The sequence below is a fragment of the Osmerus mordax genome, chromosome 1, assembly GCF_038355195.1.
Source record: "Osmerus mordax isolate fOsmMor3 chromosome 1, fOsmMor3.pri, whole genome shotgun sequence".
Lineage (NCBI taxonomy): Eukaryota > Metazoa > Chordata > Actinopteri > Osmeriformes > Osmeridae > Osmerus > Osmerus mordax.
Window position 1 is genome coordinate 3,170,618 of NC_090050.1, and position 16,560 is coordinate 3,187,177.

At 39.8% G+C, this 16,560-nt stretch overlaps 2 protein-coding genes across 3 annotated transcripts; one reads left to right on the forward strand and one right to left on the reverse strand.

The window, feature by feature from the left end:
- Positions 1-2,673: 2,673 nt before the first annotated feature.
- Positions 2,674-6,924, forward strand: LOC136948210 (uncharacterized). Its single transcript, XM_067242489.1, has 3 exons — positions 2,674-2,801; positions 4,313-4,566; positions 5,566-6,924. The coding sequence occupies exons 1-3, from the start codon at positions 2,783-2,785 to the stop codon at positions 6,922-6,924; spliced, it is 1,632 nt and encodes a 543-aa protein (XP_067098590.1). The 5' UTR covers positions 2,674-2,782.
- A 3,166-nt stretch (positions 6,925-10,090) lies between these two features.
- Positions 10,091-15,199, reverse strand: myl9b (myosin, light chain 9b, regulatory). 2 transcript variants are annotated; one of them, XM_067238167.1, is made up of 4 exons: positions 15,102-15,199; positions 11,391-11,593; positions 11,003-11,164; positions 10,091-10,690 (listed from the first exon to the last, which is right to left on the reverse strand). In XM_067238167.1, exons 2-4 carry the CDS (start codon positions 11,572-11,574, stop codon positions 10,515-10,517), a joined length of 522 nt encoding a protein of 173 aa, XP_067094268.1. In that variant the 5' UTR covers positions 11,575-11,593; positions 15,102-15,199; the 3' UTR covers positions 10,091-10,514. The 2 variants fall into 2 exon arrangements, with proteins under 2 accessions (XP_067094268.1, XP_067094259.1); XM_067238158.1 differs by having other exon boundaries at positions 15,142-15,162.
- Between the last annotated feature and the right edge of the window lie 1,361 nt (positions 15,200-16,560).

Genomic DNA, 16,560 nt, shown 5'->3' on the forward strand with positions numbered 1-16,560 from the left:
AGTATTGCTTTGCTTGACTTGAATTGCTTGAACCTGACTGACTTTGCTCCTGCAAATAAGACCCTTTGTTATTATAGTGCACCTTTAATTTACACCAAACACTTTCCTTTGTAATAGAGAGGTTTGGCCCAGTGGGCCTATAGGTCACCATTCTCTCCTTACACGTGATAGCCGTCTCTTGATTGCTGTCTATTGTCTGCTGTTGTGTTTGCCTGCAAGAGAATGGTCCTTGCTGTTGCTGCTAATGGTGGGGTTGTTTCTTGCCCCTCTCTCTGAATCTTCATCTTCCATCCACCATTTGAGACTGTGGCTGGCGTGGCTGTTGTAGGATTGCAGCTTGATGTTGATGTGATTCCTTACCAGGAATCAAGATACTTGACATGGTGAACATTAAAGCAGTGGAGAAAGTGGTAAACACATTCCTGATATTGCACATCTCTTGTACCTGCACTGGAACTTAATTTTAAGTCCTTGATTATTTAGCTCAATCTAAACAAATTAGTCCGTAGCCTTGGTTTGAACCATGTCACTGGCTCGGAAACTAACTAGAAGGACATGTAAGTGGTGTGACTGGCTGACTCCTCTAAAGCCTTAGCATCCAAGTCTAACCTGGTTTAGTGTCACAATTTAACTATCAGTAGTATCAGTTTCTGTTGCAATAATTTAAAAAAGGTTGTCAGTTTTCTGTATTGAATTCGAATTTAGATATACATTATGCTTTGTGAGGTGTAAAGGTATGTTAGAGTCAAAATATATGTCCCATAACTCTCCATATTGTAAGTCTCATATCTATGCAGAAACATTAACTAGTCTTACTACTCTTTTGATGTGTAAAAACACTGCTATCTTTAATTTGTAGCAGAACAGATTTAACTCCAAGGTTCTGCCGATTCATTATGTGATGACGATTAGGTTTAATGTGGCAAACCATCAGCCACATAGTTATTTAGTGTTTCTTGAATTTTACTTTTTCAATTTTATCTAAATTATCATACTCACACAGGGGCAACCAATATTAGTTCTTACTTGTTCTTGATATGGAGTTTTTGAAAGTAAATCAATTACAAGAGAATTTGTATTGATCTATTGTACATCAAACTGACGGCTAGCCCAAGTCAAGTGACTTGTTGGGTTGTCTAATATGTAATGTACCCGAAGAAAAATCTGTTAATTGGTAACAATTCATCTGAGTTCCTGGTCCATTGGCTTGATTAGTTAAAAGATGTCTCTTTTCACTGTATTGTCTGCCTTTCTCTATAATGTCAATTATGTTTGGGAAATGGTGCAGGAGCACCAATGTTCTTACCACATGATATAAAATGTAGCAAAAATGACTATAATAATTAATATTTTATGAAACAAGCACATATTTTACTGATGATTAATTGATTTATCTGCAATTGATAATGTTGTAAAAAGAATCAATAAACTGTGTGTCTGGGTTTTCAGTTAAGTATAGAATGTTGAGATAGATATGAATGAATGGATGTTTTGTTCCTAAAATCATGATGGTTCCAGTCAATATCTACTCTGGTTACATTAAACTCATATCATGCAATACAAAAGTTTAGTAAACTGGTATGTTATTAGGATTAACATGAACATTTTGCAAAAATGTAGCCTAATTCCCTACATTCTCATCAAAATAATCTGCTTTAAATAGAACAAAATGCAAATGACAAGAATTAATCTTTTACAATACTGTAGATTTATTTATACAATTTCTGAGAGCTTGTTTGTTCAAATATGTACATCATGTATGATCAAGAGAAGTATCATTCAATAAAATGCACATAATACTTTCTCAAGATGTTTATCATGGTCATTGCTTGAAATCATTGCCTTTGCTAGGCACATTTTACTCTCAGGGACTTTCCATGACATGTGATGATGGTAGATTGTTTGGCTGCAAGCCATTTTCTTATAGTAGCCATGATTTATGGTGCATTTACAATGTTTTCTGGGCATACAGTCTCATGCATTGAGACCCGAACAAGCGGTCTCCCCCACAGGCACTTCTTTTTAAAGAGTAAATTCCTGCATAAGAAAGAGAATGCATATATCAGAAGAATGAACGACCGTGCGAAAACACATTGGGGCTCCCCTATTTTTTGAGCATTTACCATTTACCGTAACATTTAATTAAGTAATCCACCACAATCGTTTTCTGATGGCTCGTATTCTATTCCATTTATGTAACAATACAGTATCCGTTACATAAACGCATTTGCCGACTAGACCACGAAGATTAAATGACACGATTTACATGGTCAACCTTAAACGTTGTCAAAACAAAAGCGCGGATGTCTAAACCTGGAATTTCTGCAATGTCGGAAAACTAACATTCTTCAGTCAAGTGTTGCAGTGAATTTTGAATGAAATGCTTCTCCTGTCAGTCAACCAGCAATGATGACACAACCCCATCTACTGGGAATAAAACGTCGTCATTGGCTAGCGAGTGAACCGGAGGCGGGATCAATCCAGTTTCGACTGTCAGATTGGCAAAGAGTTTGTGTTGCTGCGTGCAGGTAAAGAGCCGAGCGACACACAAATAATTTTATGTGACCACAAAGGGAACGCAATGGGAAGAAATTGCTCCACCAAACAACATCACATGTATGCTACAAGAAAGAGGAACTGAAGTAGTGAAAATATAACTCCGCGTGCAATACCTAGATAATCTGGAAATAAAATCCCGTTGTGTCAACGTTTGGCCCAGGGGGCACACATTGTACAAGGAACTTCGACAGCTGCGTGTTTTCAACCAAGCCATCAACAAAGAATGAAACCTATCAAACGAGGTATATTTAAATTTAGCAGTGCTTTAAATTATGAGGTTTATAATCGCTGTGCCATAGCCTGTCTCTGAGCCTAGTGTGTCTGACTGTTGTTTTTAAATGGAATGTGGTTTTCGTTACGAGCAAATGCAGCGTGTGTTTGTCTTTGAATTTGGAGGGACAGCTAACCAGCTAGTTATCTTTGGAAGCATGGTGTCCATCTGGCGGAGCGACAGAGAACAGTCATGCATGTGCAAGGGCGTGCGTTCAGGGTTTCTTTGTATGCTTGCAAACACGATGTGAACTCAAGATTTTGCTTGCAGAACTTCAGCAACCCAACTTGGTGTTATAATAGCGGCTTTTTTGTTGTTGTTTGCTAATCAATCAGAATGAATATACCGTGGGAAAAAACGAGGTTGTACACGGAAAACCACAAGGCGAAACTGAAAAGAATGTTGAGTCGAAATTTGATTCGAATTTCGAGCCATTGTGTGTTGGCTAGCTAGCTAGCTAGCCTTGTTTTAAGTTTGAGGTTGGTCATTACTTTTGTTCAGAGCCAGTTGGTTATAGCTACTTACCACGTCGAGCCATCATGGTGATTTAGGGGTAACCACAGTATCCACAATATGATTGAGCTTTATCCAGAAAAGTACTTTTAGTAAGCAGAACTTTGGTTGACGAGTGTCAACGCATGGCGATCTTTTAGCTAAGTATAGCTTTTTTCCCCCAGAAACATAGCACTATATTTTCTCTTTCTTGATCGCGCAAAACAAATCATTTTTTGTCAGTCTATCTAGCAATCCAAGATAATTGCTACTAGAGAAATGAACTTGCCTCCTTTTAAGATGCTCAGTAGGTGTAAAATGTAGGCAATCATTTCTCATAGAAACAAGATTATATGCAGTTACATTTTCAATTGGATTTGCATGTGTAACAGGAACTCTTATCCCAGCAGGACAAACTGGTCACATGTGGAAGTATGTGCAGAACATTACTTTCATAGCTAAACTTAATATCATAATTACTGTGGAAAAACATGATCACATTAATGATCCAACTAAGAATACATTGTTTATACTTATATTATATCCATAATGTCTGAGCTAAATGACCCCAACAATGTGAAAACAGCCCTCTTGCATGGTCAAGACTCCTAAGGCCGACTGCAAGAGATGGGTGATTTGCACACAATCTCCTTTGTGCGACCAGGGGCTGCCCCAGGGGTCAGATTTCACCCAAGGGAAAATACATTTGCTGCATTCTACAGCCTGGCCTGCCCCCCCAGGATGCATGCTCCATTTTGAATTTACCAAAGTTCTAGACAAGAAGATATTGCACCTTTTGCTTCAATTCCAACCCAAACAAGATTTTCTTATTTTAATCTGAGTTGTACAGCATAAATCTTTGGAATGGCTGTTGCTTAGGCTATAGTTGGATGGTGCGATCTATGGTGGTCATTATATCAGGCAGTTGTATATTATCTACAGAGAATCATTTAATTCAGCAGTTACTCACACTGTCATCTCCCCCTTCAGCTCTGGAGGAAGAGCGTCTTCGAGAGCAGGAGTTCTCCTGGACCATGTCGGACAGCGACCCCTTTGAGGACGATGGCTTTCCCCTCGACCTATCAGGAGCAAGGGGCTCTGCCAAGCGCCGTCGTCGCGGCAACCTGCCCAAGGAGGCGGTACAGGTGCTGCGCAGCTGGCTGTACGAGCACCGCTTCAACGCCTATCCCTCAGAGCAGGAGAAGGTCAGCCTGTCAGGCCAGACTAGCCTCTCTGTGCTCCAGGTGAGACGAGCACTCAGCCTCCCTCTTGTACGGTACTTCAGTATAGGAAGCTGCACTAGTACTGCGTCTGGCCCAGTGGACCATGTTTATATTTCGATGCTGGGCTTATGTGGTATATTATCTGGTAATTTGTTTTAAATACTTTCATAGTACATATTTTAGTCTAGTTCACTGAAGTGCATCAACAGGGATAAATCAAAACACAAGGTTTGCTAGTTACAGTGGAACTTTTTATGGGGACAACCCTTATGAAAGCTGGCAGAACATGTGCTCATAGCCAAAACATTTCCCCAGACTGAGCTACATTATTCCAGTGTATAGGATATACATTTTCATCAGCCTGACTGACTTGGCAAGTCATATTTTCTACCTGAATTGGCAGAAACATCTGCTACTAGGAAGAAAATGTATTGAGATATGTCATAAGATTCCCATAAAATCTCAGCTTTAGGCTGTCCCGAGGAACAAAACTGTGTTCAAATATCATGAACTACTCTTCACTGTACAGTTGAGTATGATATTTCCCCAGCCTTCCCGTTTCACACCACATTTAGTAATTTTCTATTTTGTCCTTTACACACACACACACACACAGAATGGACGTGATTTCCCCTTGCAGGACAGGCAGAGATGTAGCCAGTGCAGTCGATGGTGATCTGTGCGGGTGGAAGCTGTTAGAAATCTAGCCTTAAATGAAAATGGTTTTAACCCTTAGTTATGTGATTGGCCCTGCTAATTACTAGTGTCTTGACATGGCTAAACAGAAAACTGATGAGATCTGATGTTGTTTACAGCACTCCTAATTTGCTCAGGCAGAGAAAATGTGTGTTGTGTTAATTCAAATTTAAGGATTGGCTTCATAATGTACTACTTTCTTCCATTAAATTATTTATGCAAATGATTAATAACTTGGGGGGGTTAATTCTTATCAGATAGCCTCATTAAATGCAGTTGATATGTTTACCAACGACAATCTTTAAACCTTCCTGTTTCCTTCAGATCTGTAACTGGTTTATAAATGCCCGGCGGCGCCTCCTTCCTGACCTTCTCCGTAAGGACGGCAAGGACCCCACCCAGTTCACCATCTCTAGACGAGCCTCCAGGGGTGAGGGGCGTCCATCCACAGGAGGAGCCAGCGAAGCCAGTTTACCTGGAAGCCCGTCCTCTGCCCCTCCACCGCCCCGCCCGTCTGTCATCTGCCCTGGCCCCATGTTGGACTTGAGTCTGCTGGGCAGCACTGCCACGGCCATCCTAACAGGAGCAGGCTACCCTGGCCCAGAAGGGTCGGTCCAAGCGCTGATGCGGATGGATACGCAAGTCCTGCTGAATAATGAAGGTGAAGGGGTGACTGGAGCTAACCACCCGGGAGGGCTCTTTAATACCCCTCCCCCTACTCCTCCAGAACTCTTCCCTACGCACGACTTCAGTGACCTGAGGTTGCTGGTGGATGCTGCGCTGCAGAGGGCCGCAGAGCAGGAGAACGTGAAGAGGCTCCAGGAGAGCCAGAGCACGGCTACAGAAGGAGCTTCGAGAGCCAGTCAGGTCGTGGATGGCAGTGACATGGGACTAACACCCCCGCCAGAGGACAGTAATAAAGGGACCAACTCTCCCAGAGAATCAAGTTCTTCAGAGAAAGCTTTTCTGGTGCCAGTTTCAGTTCCAGTGAAAGAGTCTCCAGGATCAGCCTTGGTTACACCACTACAATCACTGTCTCCAATCCCCTTCAGTGAAGTCTTATGGAGTCCAGTGAAAAAGGCTATTTCATGCATGAACCAGATGCAACTGAACACTGCCCAAGTGCCAGCTGTATTGCCAACTACAATGTCTGTCTTGGGTCAGATACAATCCCCTACCCCAACCATTGTCCATGCAACAACTTGTAGCTCCATGTTACCAGTGTTAATCCCGGCTTCAAGTGCATCCCTTGCCACATTGCCAGCTACATGTTCCGTTTCAACCCTGGACCAAGATGCGTTACAAAGCATAGTCTCCACTGTAGCCACAAGCCCAGTCTCTGCTCCTACAGTGGCCCTGACCCAAACCCTAGCTCCAGTGCACGTTTCCACCTGTACCCCAGCAGCAGTCCCCATCTTAAGTTCAGCCCATGATGCCTCGTCCAGGTTTCCAGCTCCAGCATTTGCTCCTTTCCGGGGGCTGGCCCCCCAGCTTCCTGCTGCCCTTCAGCCCCTGGCTCCCTTGCCGAGCAGCAGCGGCCAGAGGCCCCCTCCGGTCATCCCCAGTGTGTGGAGCGTGGTCCACAATGATGTCCGACAGCCCCCCCAAGCTGTCCAGATGCCAATCTCTACGGTGTGGGGGCCACAGCACACCATACGGGCTGTCAGCGAAACGGTCAACTGAGGCAGATTGACTACAATTGTCTACTGGCTAAACCTTGTGCCTGCGATCGGAATTCTGGCAAACTGTTCCTAAATCAACAACTCAAAACTGAAAACATTTGATTTGAGGACTGTGTTTTGAGGACTTTTTGGCCATATTTTATCAGGACTTTACCAAGGAGGCTACTCCTGTGTAAAACATTAAAACATGATTTATCAAGTAGCGTTCCAGGATGTACGACACATGGTATATACAACAAGTCTTTTGATGGTTTTTAAATTCCACTTTTCAAACACTTTCTTTTTATGTACAGTTGGTCTGTCTAGAAGCCACCACCAGCAGAGGAAGCGTCTTCAGTAGCAGGATCGGACTTGGTTAAATAGAGTGGGGACAATTTACAAGACTGTCAACCATTCCCTTCAAGGCTAAAAAGGTGGCCTGCAGCAGAAGTTGTGAACATTTTCTATTTGACACTCCAGAGCCATGCTCCTGTACAGTTGTGCACTTTAGATTTTCTTTTTTCGTTGGCCTGGCTTTAAATTGCAAGCATTCCACAGCCACCCTATTCCCCACACCATCTTCTCATTGTGTGGCAGAGGCGTGCGGAAGGGAAATTGGCTGTACTGTAGTTAGCCTCACTGCACAGGTGAACTCCAGTGTCTGTGATCTCTCTCCATTTTTATGACTTTCCTCTCTGTTTGCCTTAAAGCTACTCTGATTCAGGAGCCTGCATGGATTCTGAATTTGATGGATTCAGAAAAACCCCACTTGTATATTTGACAACAATCTACCTTGGTGGTTTTGTTATCCATTCCCATTTCCAAAACGGTTTATTAGCAGGTAAGCAGTATTCTCAATGTATATATGAAAAAGGAATGTTTTATATATGTTACTCTGTGCTGTCTTAATGCATTGTGTATGATTTTCCAGGGTGTATTTAATGTGGATGTATAATGTGGACTCTGTATTTGTGAGAGTGTGTGTGTGATAAAGTAAAAGGTCACATTGCTGCTGTTGCAGAAATCAGTTCAGTGGCAACGGGGGGGAAAAACACTTGGCTACGATCTAGGGATTTGCTGTGAAGTGACCTCAGTGTCATTTCCTCTAGGGATGCAACCCAATTACTAACAATTCAGTCCCCAACTTTCCCCGTTGTTGAACATTGGAACCATATGATTTGTTCATTTTGATTTAAACCGCAATGTCTTAAGGAAATGCCTATAGGTGTTGTTTTGGATATGTCGAGTGTCTTGACAAACTTTGTTCACACAGCCTATGTATTGAAGGAATGGAACCTTGAGAGCCCACTATATCTAAAGTAATTAGGCCATTTCATTCAGAATCCCAACCATCCCTTTTAACAGTATATAAAAAGTATATTCAAGGTTACACACCACATAACATGTCAATACTTCAGGTGCACACAAGTGGTTACGTTGATCTGCAGTTGGAGGCCCAGGTATGACATGATCTGTATACTGTATTGATGCTGTGATTCTTATGTTGTCGTTATAGGCCAGTCAAAATAGCTTTAACTTGCAATCCTATCTCACCTGTATTGTTTACCAGTGCCATACATGTTGTTGACAACCATGGCCCATTTTTATTCGTTTTTATTATCTAATGCTTGGTAAAACTAGAGGGAAAGGTGGAATCCTGTGTAACGTTTTGTCTAGCTAGACAACGAGCATGGATCACCTTGTCCTCAATGACTGAAGGCAGATATTCATTCATATTTGATTTTCATGTCTTGATATTGAGCAGTCCTTTGTTCATAAGGAGGAAGCCTGGTCTCACAGGTACTCAGTATTAGACGTGCTTTATATACCTCAATGTTCACATGGTTAGGAAAGGACGGTTCGGGCTTGGGTCATACTGTACACGAAGCAGAGAATGTTTGTAAATGTTAGGTAGATACTGTATAGAACACAAACAATCCAATCAACTGTTTTCAGTACCATGTACGCCACTGTGACTAGACTGGAAAGGTGAAATAATATTTAGAAAAGGCAGGGTTTGAAACATATTTTAGATGCAGAATAAAACTCGGGGGCATAGATGCCAATGTGAAAACGCATGTAAATATCAAGGTCACGCTATTTTTGTTTTTTTGCATGAATGTCTTGGAAAATGCAATATATAGCATCTCTAAGACCAAATGCATTCTAAAGTATTTAGACATTTGGTTGTATGAATCATGGCTGATGTGCTTTGGACAGTATAACTGGCTATTGTGCCTTAAACCGGGGATTAAGGGAGCATACCCCCTCTACATAGAATTTGATTAGTCTGTGCAATATATGCCTTAAACTTTAAATGTGTTTTGTACATGCATTTCAGAGAAATAAAAGTTCTGTTTTTTCATAGTAAGGGTCTATCCACTTGTTTTCTTTTATTCTACTGTAGACAGATACAAAACTACATTAAGCTATACTGTCATGACTAGAACCCACCCACCAGATGAATGGAAAAAATAGAAGGCACTTCACAATATTGTGATGTTGCACATAGCAAGTCTCAAGGATCACCTGCTTTTTGTGTTATCAAACCCTTTTAGACACCTTGAAGTATTTGCAAAGAAGGTAAAGCTAGGGTGCTGTTGCCATTTTAGACTAAGTGTGGGTGGCCTTCACAATTTTACAGCTCTGGAAACAATTTTACAAATCTTAACATGTCTTGTTGCTTTGTAGCTTGAATGTTTTTAAGTCCTCAAACTATTCTGATTTTTTGGAGGACATCCTGAAGACAAGTGTTTGTATTATCTGAAACATACAGAAGTACTTCATATTGGAAATATTTATTTTCTTTCATGGATTATAAAAGTTTGACAGTTGTACTGAATGCATGAATATTTCAGGATATACACAAACATCTGGAATGAAGTGAGGAGCTGGCCCATGTTGGTCTCACACCTGTTAATTGTCTCTTATGGGTCCAATGTTGAAAATGAACAGACTTTACAAAATACTGTTTGATTTCCTTCATAATATTACTTATTGGTCAATGTACTTAATCATTCTGCATCTCACAAATTATAGAGAAACTTCATACAGTCATATTTTAGTAGAGTGAAAGGATACACACAATTAAGGTAAATTATGGCATTACCTGCTTCGTCAAAACATTATACATATGTATAGGTGTTTTCTCAACATGATATAGCTCAATAATAGATGCAGAGGGAGAATTTGTGATTGCAGGTCTGTTTATTAGTAGTAGCCACTGATGTCCACATACAGGTTCTGGATGTATTTCAATAGACAACTTGGCTTCCTTGGCACATAATGTCACGCATATTTGAATACATAAAAGCTATTTGTTTTTATGTTGTGGGAATGCACCTAAATGTTAAGACATGATGCACCACGCTTCAATAGACCACACTTTGTACATTTTAGCGAAACTAAAAAGGCAATTTAAAATATTTTCTTATACAATTCACTGAGTTTGCCTGGCATGATGGAATACTGTCAGAAGTAGAACCCCTGACAGTCCTCCTGTCTGACCAGGATAAACCAGACTAATTTCCGATATTACCTGACCCCGAGTCTATACTCAAGAGGTTAGGGTCACAGCTGCTCACGTATGTGAAGCTGTCAGAGATGTGTCCTCTACATGTCGTCCTTGTCCTTAGCGCCGTGCTTGAGGATGCGGGTGAACTCTGCGTAGTTGAAATTGCCCTTCTTGTCGATGGGAGCTTCACGGAACAGCTCGTCCACCTCCTCGTCGGTGAAGCGGTCTCCCATGGTGGTCAGCAGCTCTCGCAGGTGGTCCTCGTGGATCACACCTGCGGAGCATGCAAAGCTGTCAGCCTCCTGATCCACCACCCTCTGCAAATTGTTTTGAAATACAGCCTTCCCTTCTTAGTGTACTCTCTTTTTTTAAAGAGTAACATGCAACTTTCCTGTTTAGTGGTTGCCCACTTTTCTACTCAGATCATTAACTGCACAAATATTTTTACATGTTTATCTTATTTTATAAACTTGTGTATTTATTCAGTGCACCTGAGGAGGATTGCCTTATATTTCATTGTACATTGTACAATGACAAAGATATTCTATAAACTAGATGTAGACTTGGATTTGTGAGTGTATTTCACCTGATCCTTCCTCATCGAAGCAGGCAAAGGCATTACGGATGACATCTTCTGGGTCAGTTCCGTTGAGTCGTTCTCCAAACATGGTGAGGAACATGGTGAAGTTGATTGGCCCCGGTGCTTCACTCATCATCCCCTCCAAGTACTCATCCGAAGGGTTCTTGCCTATGAAGAACCCCATGTGGTGTTGAGTAGTTAGTCTGATAGTTCAGTCTTGGTGCTCATGTTGACCAACAATGAAAGTATGAATAATATTTTTTTACAGCAGGATGTTCTGTATTATTAGTGTGGAAGATTGTATTACTTCCTGTGGTGATTCTACTACACTAACCAATTGCTTACTTTCGTGAAGTCAATAGGGTGAATAGGAGCCCCTTGACATGTGCCTTACCCAGAGAGGCCAGCATATCATGCAGATCCTCCTTGTCGATAAAGCCGTCACGGTTCTGGTCGATCATGTTAAAGGCCTCTTTGAACTCCTGGATCTGGGACTGGTCAAACATGGCAAAGACGTTTGAGGTGGCCCTCTGCGGGCGCTTCTTTGTGGTCTTTCCCTTGGCGCGTTTGCTCGACATGGTGGCGGTTTGGATGGATCTGTTGACAAAGGTTAGAGGTCAGATAATATTGAAAGTTAGGACAGTCAGTGAAAATTGTCGAGGGACTGGCTAGTTACAGTAGCGATTAAAATACTTATTTCAAAATATGCCAAACATCACAAAGAAATCACTCAACAATGGGACATACTGATACTCAATGTTACAGAAAGACTCCTATTTAAGGCATTCCTAAAATATGCAAGGCAAAAAAATCTTCATGACTTTTCCAGGCTTAGACATTCTTTTCTTACCTCACGTTAACTTGATGTGTAATACAGTCTGCATTCAGGAGTTATAACAAGGAGAATTTGTGTCACAACAAGGAAAAGTGCCTTTGAGTATGAGCGATTACATAAAACAACACATTTAGTTAATCTTTCTACTGTTAGAAATGTAGGAACAACTCATGTCAACAGTCTGCCTCGTGTTTATAATCAAACCACAAATTATTAAATATTGCTCTCCAAATAAGTATGTTCAACCATGTTACTCATCTTCAGTTATAAAATTTATCGTTTTAGGATTTGTACTTCATACACTAGATTACATTTCAAATGATTTGACAAAAATGTATTATGATTTATTTGTGTTATTGATATATAATATTTGGTCCATATTTGCTAGTGTGTTTCTGTCACTGTGTCTGAGTGAAAGAGGAAAGGATAGGTGGAGAGAGCGATTGTGAGATGAAACTCATTATTCAACTGTGCACACGAATTACAGTAAGTGCATGTGTGACTTATCAGTATTCACTCCAAAATATAAACGGGCTCAAGTCAGGAAATACAGCTGCGTACTTTAAACCTGATGCTGATCTATTTCTGGACTTGTTCATTTAAGCAAGATTGAACACCCATACATACCTGTGCACAATACTATAATACAATAAAAAACTTTTTCTGGGATGATGTTATTGGTGATAACATGTATGTATGAATCACCTGAGACTCCTCTCTACCTGCATTCACAGCTGAGCCATTTCGTTTGAGGTATTTCAAACTTATCAAATGGATACTTTGTGTGTGTTTATTTACCCAGTATTAAGGATGTTATTAAGCCTAATTCTGAACAAATACAGTTAATTGGTATTTCAGTTAGTCAACTCTGACATAAAATAACATTTCATGTAGCATGTCACAGATGCTTTAACTGCTGATGAGATTGAAAGTACAAAGTGATTAATAGTATACACAGCATCATATCACTTATGTAAGTAAGTATCTAATGATTAGAAATAGTATCTATTTTGTCATGAGACTATATATTACACCACAAATTAAATTGCTTATCTCTCTCACTCTGGTATTGTTTCCAGACTTCGATAGCTAGATCTTCAGCCTGCTTCAGCAATATACTGAAGACAGGCTACATCTGGTAGAAACTGTTACCTACAGTAAGTAAAAACATTACTGTATTTCTTTAAGAACCTGCCAAAATTAGGCTTGTCACTCAAATTTGGATCTCATGTCACTGAGTAACTATGTGAGTGCCCAGTGTTACGTAGCTTCAGGCTCTCTCAGTGATGACGGACAGAATACATCGGAACTATAATTACAGTTGAGTCATTTGGAGTTCTAAAAAGAGCAATTACAAAGTATGATATCATTCATAACAAGTTACTGTCGCATTGGTGATCTAGAGCATCCACTTGGAGGGACCTTTACACACACAGCTAAATATGTTTTGTGGATAGATAAATGTACTGTAATTCTGCATGTATGTAAGGAAATACAAAACAATTGCAATAAATGTATTTTTGCCCCTTCTGGTAGTTACCGATTTCTTGGTTATCATGTTATTCACAGTTAAATAACCTCAATCATAGCAAATTCTGTGTCCACACTGTATTGCTTCAGTATAGAAGACAAAAATATGGTTTCTCAGGCAAATGATAATATAGTTGTACTGGGTGATTTAATGGTTTACCTCCCTTTACAAATGGAAAGCTCTGTCTACCCACTTTGTTCCAACTGAATAATAGTCAGTATTATTATTTACACGGTAAAGGTTTATTTCCAGTGTATAAACCATCTTTTGTGGACTGATCCTCTGCCAAATAATAATGGTTAGGGTCTTCTTGATATTACAAAGATTCACATGCTGTACCTAAAGTAAATATGTGCAAGCTTGTTTGACTAATGGTTCTTTATCAGGTTTGTTTGAAAGGGCCAGTCTTTCTCCATGTGCTATCCGTCAAATTAAGTATCAAACGTCTACTTCAATACAAGGCCACAATTCCACCTAGGTCTATCTCCAATGCAAAGCAGTCCAGTGTCTAGAGTTATCAGCTACTAAACTGTACCGTAAGACATTAAAGAATAAAGCCACAAAGTGTGAAACCTTAGAACAATTTTTTTATGTGCATTCAAAAAGAACGGAGATGACAATTTCCATATTGTACAACATTGCGCTGATGTCCTCCACCCATAATGTAAGGCTATAAATATATATCTACACCAGGCGGATACTTGTTCTTTTAATGTCTGCAATGGCAGAGTTGTCATTTGCTTCACTTGCTAGTTCTTTGTCATTTGTATTTGTTTACCATTGACTGTTTGAGTCTCTCTTTAAGAGATCTGTTAATGTGTCCCCTGGCCCCTTTCATACGCTCCATGCTTTTATCTAGAAACTCACTATAATTACAGTTCATGTCTACATAGTCTACCTTCATGTATTGTTCTCTCATAAAATATCATTATTTTTGTGAATGTTTAGAGTATGTGTTTCCAGAGATAAGACATAATCTCACTCTGACAGCTACTGCTGTATTTTTAGTAACTCAAGCTCCTGGTGTGAAATGTACTGTCCTTGGCTGACCAGTGATTCATGTTTAAATGTGAACTCGATTTGGTATCACTCAATTGAACATTTGGCTCGTAAATACCATGACTTGTACTTTGCCTGATTTGTATCCGTTTGAAAGCTGTATATCCTTCCTTCTGTCAGCTAGGGTTCAGACACACACATAAGTGCACATAGACCTATGTCATCAGAACATCACTATTGACCCTAACCTCTGACCACGCATCAACACTCCGCACACTCCAGAGCCAAACCCAAAGAATGCCAAAACCAAACACTAAAATGTAATTACTTCTTTCAATAAAACAAAAAGCTTACATAATGACAAGTGAATTACAATTGAGGATTCAGAATGTGTGATTGCAAACAAGAGAAAGAGAGCAAAATAAAATGTATCTGAATGGGTAAAATACCCCTGTCTAATCTACCATGATAAGAGTTTGAGTGTAGCCTTAATTTCCCACCCACATTTTAAGAATCCTGGAGCCCTACCTTGATCAGCAGCTGATTCTAAGGCCAGGGGTGGTGACTTTGGGTATTGCTTAGAGGAGGGTGAACTATTTAACTCCATCATCTCTCCTTTGCCACTCACTACTGACTCACTTGCAAGACTCTGACTACCTAAAGTTATTTTTTTAACGCAGTGCTTTTTCTCTTCCTCTAAAGTACTACAAAAGACAAACAATAATATTAATCCATCTCACCTTGGCTTCAGGTAATTGTATTTGGGGTTCCTTTACAAACCTTTTCTCTTGGTCTTTCACTACAGAAGGAAGATGCATGCAGTCCCACTGAAAAGTTGTTCAAAGCATCAGCCTGTGAATGCCCCTCCCTTTTCTGCTGCAGCCAATCACCTCACCAGGCTGTCCCAAACAGAGCCGTCCCAGTTCAAGGCATTTACCCATACAAGGGAAAAGAATGTGCAGGCTGAGGCTTGCAACTGCCACAGCACAGCTCGGGATGTTTGGGAAGGAGAATGAAATGACAGGAACTCCGATAAGCCTGCCTTATTTAGTGAAATATCGGAAGGGCCTGGCCGTTCAAAGGAGCTTTCTCTTGTTTGCTTCTCAGGATGGAGTGGATGGAGGCGATACCAGTGGCTGGTGTGTTTTAAAGCCGGAGCTCCCTGCTTGTTTATGAAGCTTGAAGGGACTGCTTAAAAAGGAAATTTGCTCTGACTGACTAGTGTCTGAGTCTAAGGGAACTTATTTTGCTATGTCAAGGTTGCAGCATCAGTTGTATGGTCATAAACTAATTATCTGCCATAATATATTTAAACAAAATAAGCAGACTGTATTTCCTTTCAATCAATGTAGGTGTACTAGTTACAACCACCATTTAAATGTTTCTGGTCATACATTATTGGGTTTTGGTAATAATCTCCAGAACCTTTTAGAATTTAGTATGAGGAATTCCATAAAAAATGCCTGTCAATAATTTATTTTTGTAAAGAGTTGTTTTTAGTATAAAATATAATAAAGTATTATTTGCTTGATTAGTATTTAAACATTTCCATTATATTTTTCATGGTACCGAGACAAATATCATCTATATATCCAAATATCAAGTTGAAAAGGAATGTGTTTCCAGAGGTACACAGACTCCTTATTACTATATGAGAGATGTAAGTGATACTCCATATGTTATCATTCATAATCATAGCTTGTATTCGTAAATGTAATTCTTAATGTAAATCAATAGCTGTGCTATTGCAGTGCTGAAATGATCTCAGAATCATTTCAAATATATCAAATATGATTCCCTAATCCTGAAAAACTTGAGATTTTAAGGAAAATTATTAGGTAGGTTATATTTTATGAATTATATATCATTAATACATATATAATATTTATAATTATAGAATTGTATTTCGCAATTACATCACGCCCTGGCCTATAGGACAACTTCATAATGCCGTTAGTAGTTAAAGTATGCCCTCTGTTGGTAAAATTATATTCTCATGAGGCTACTTGATGGATGGACTCAATAAGCTTTTTATTCTCTTATACATATTTAAATACTTCACCTTAGGTTTACAAATAAAATACGGGTATTTTGGCCTTCATTTAACTTTCAGTAGGTTAGATTAATTTAAATGTTGTTTAATTCACCATCTATCTATGGATGTGAAGGTGTCGTTTTTTGTGTGGTTTCAATTAAAAA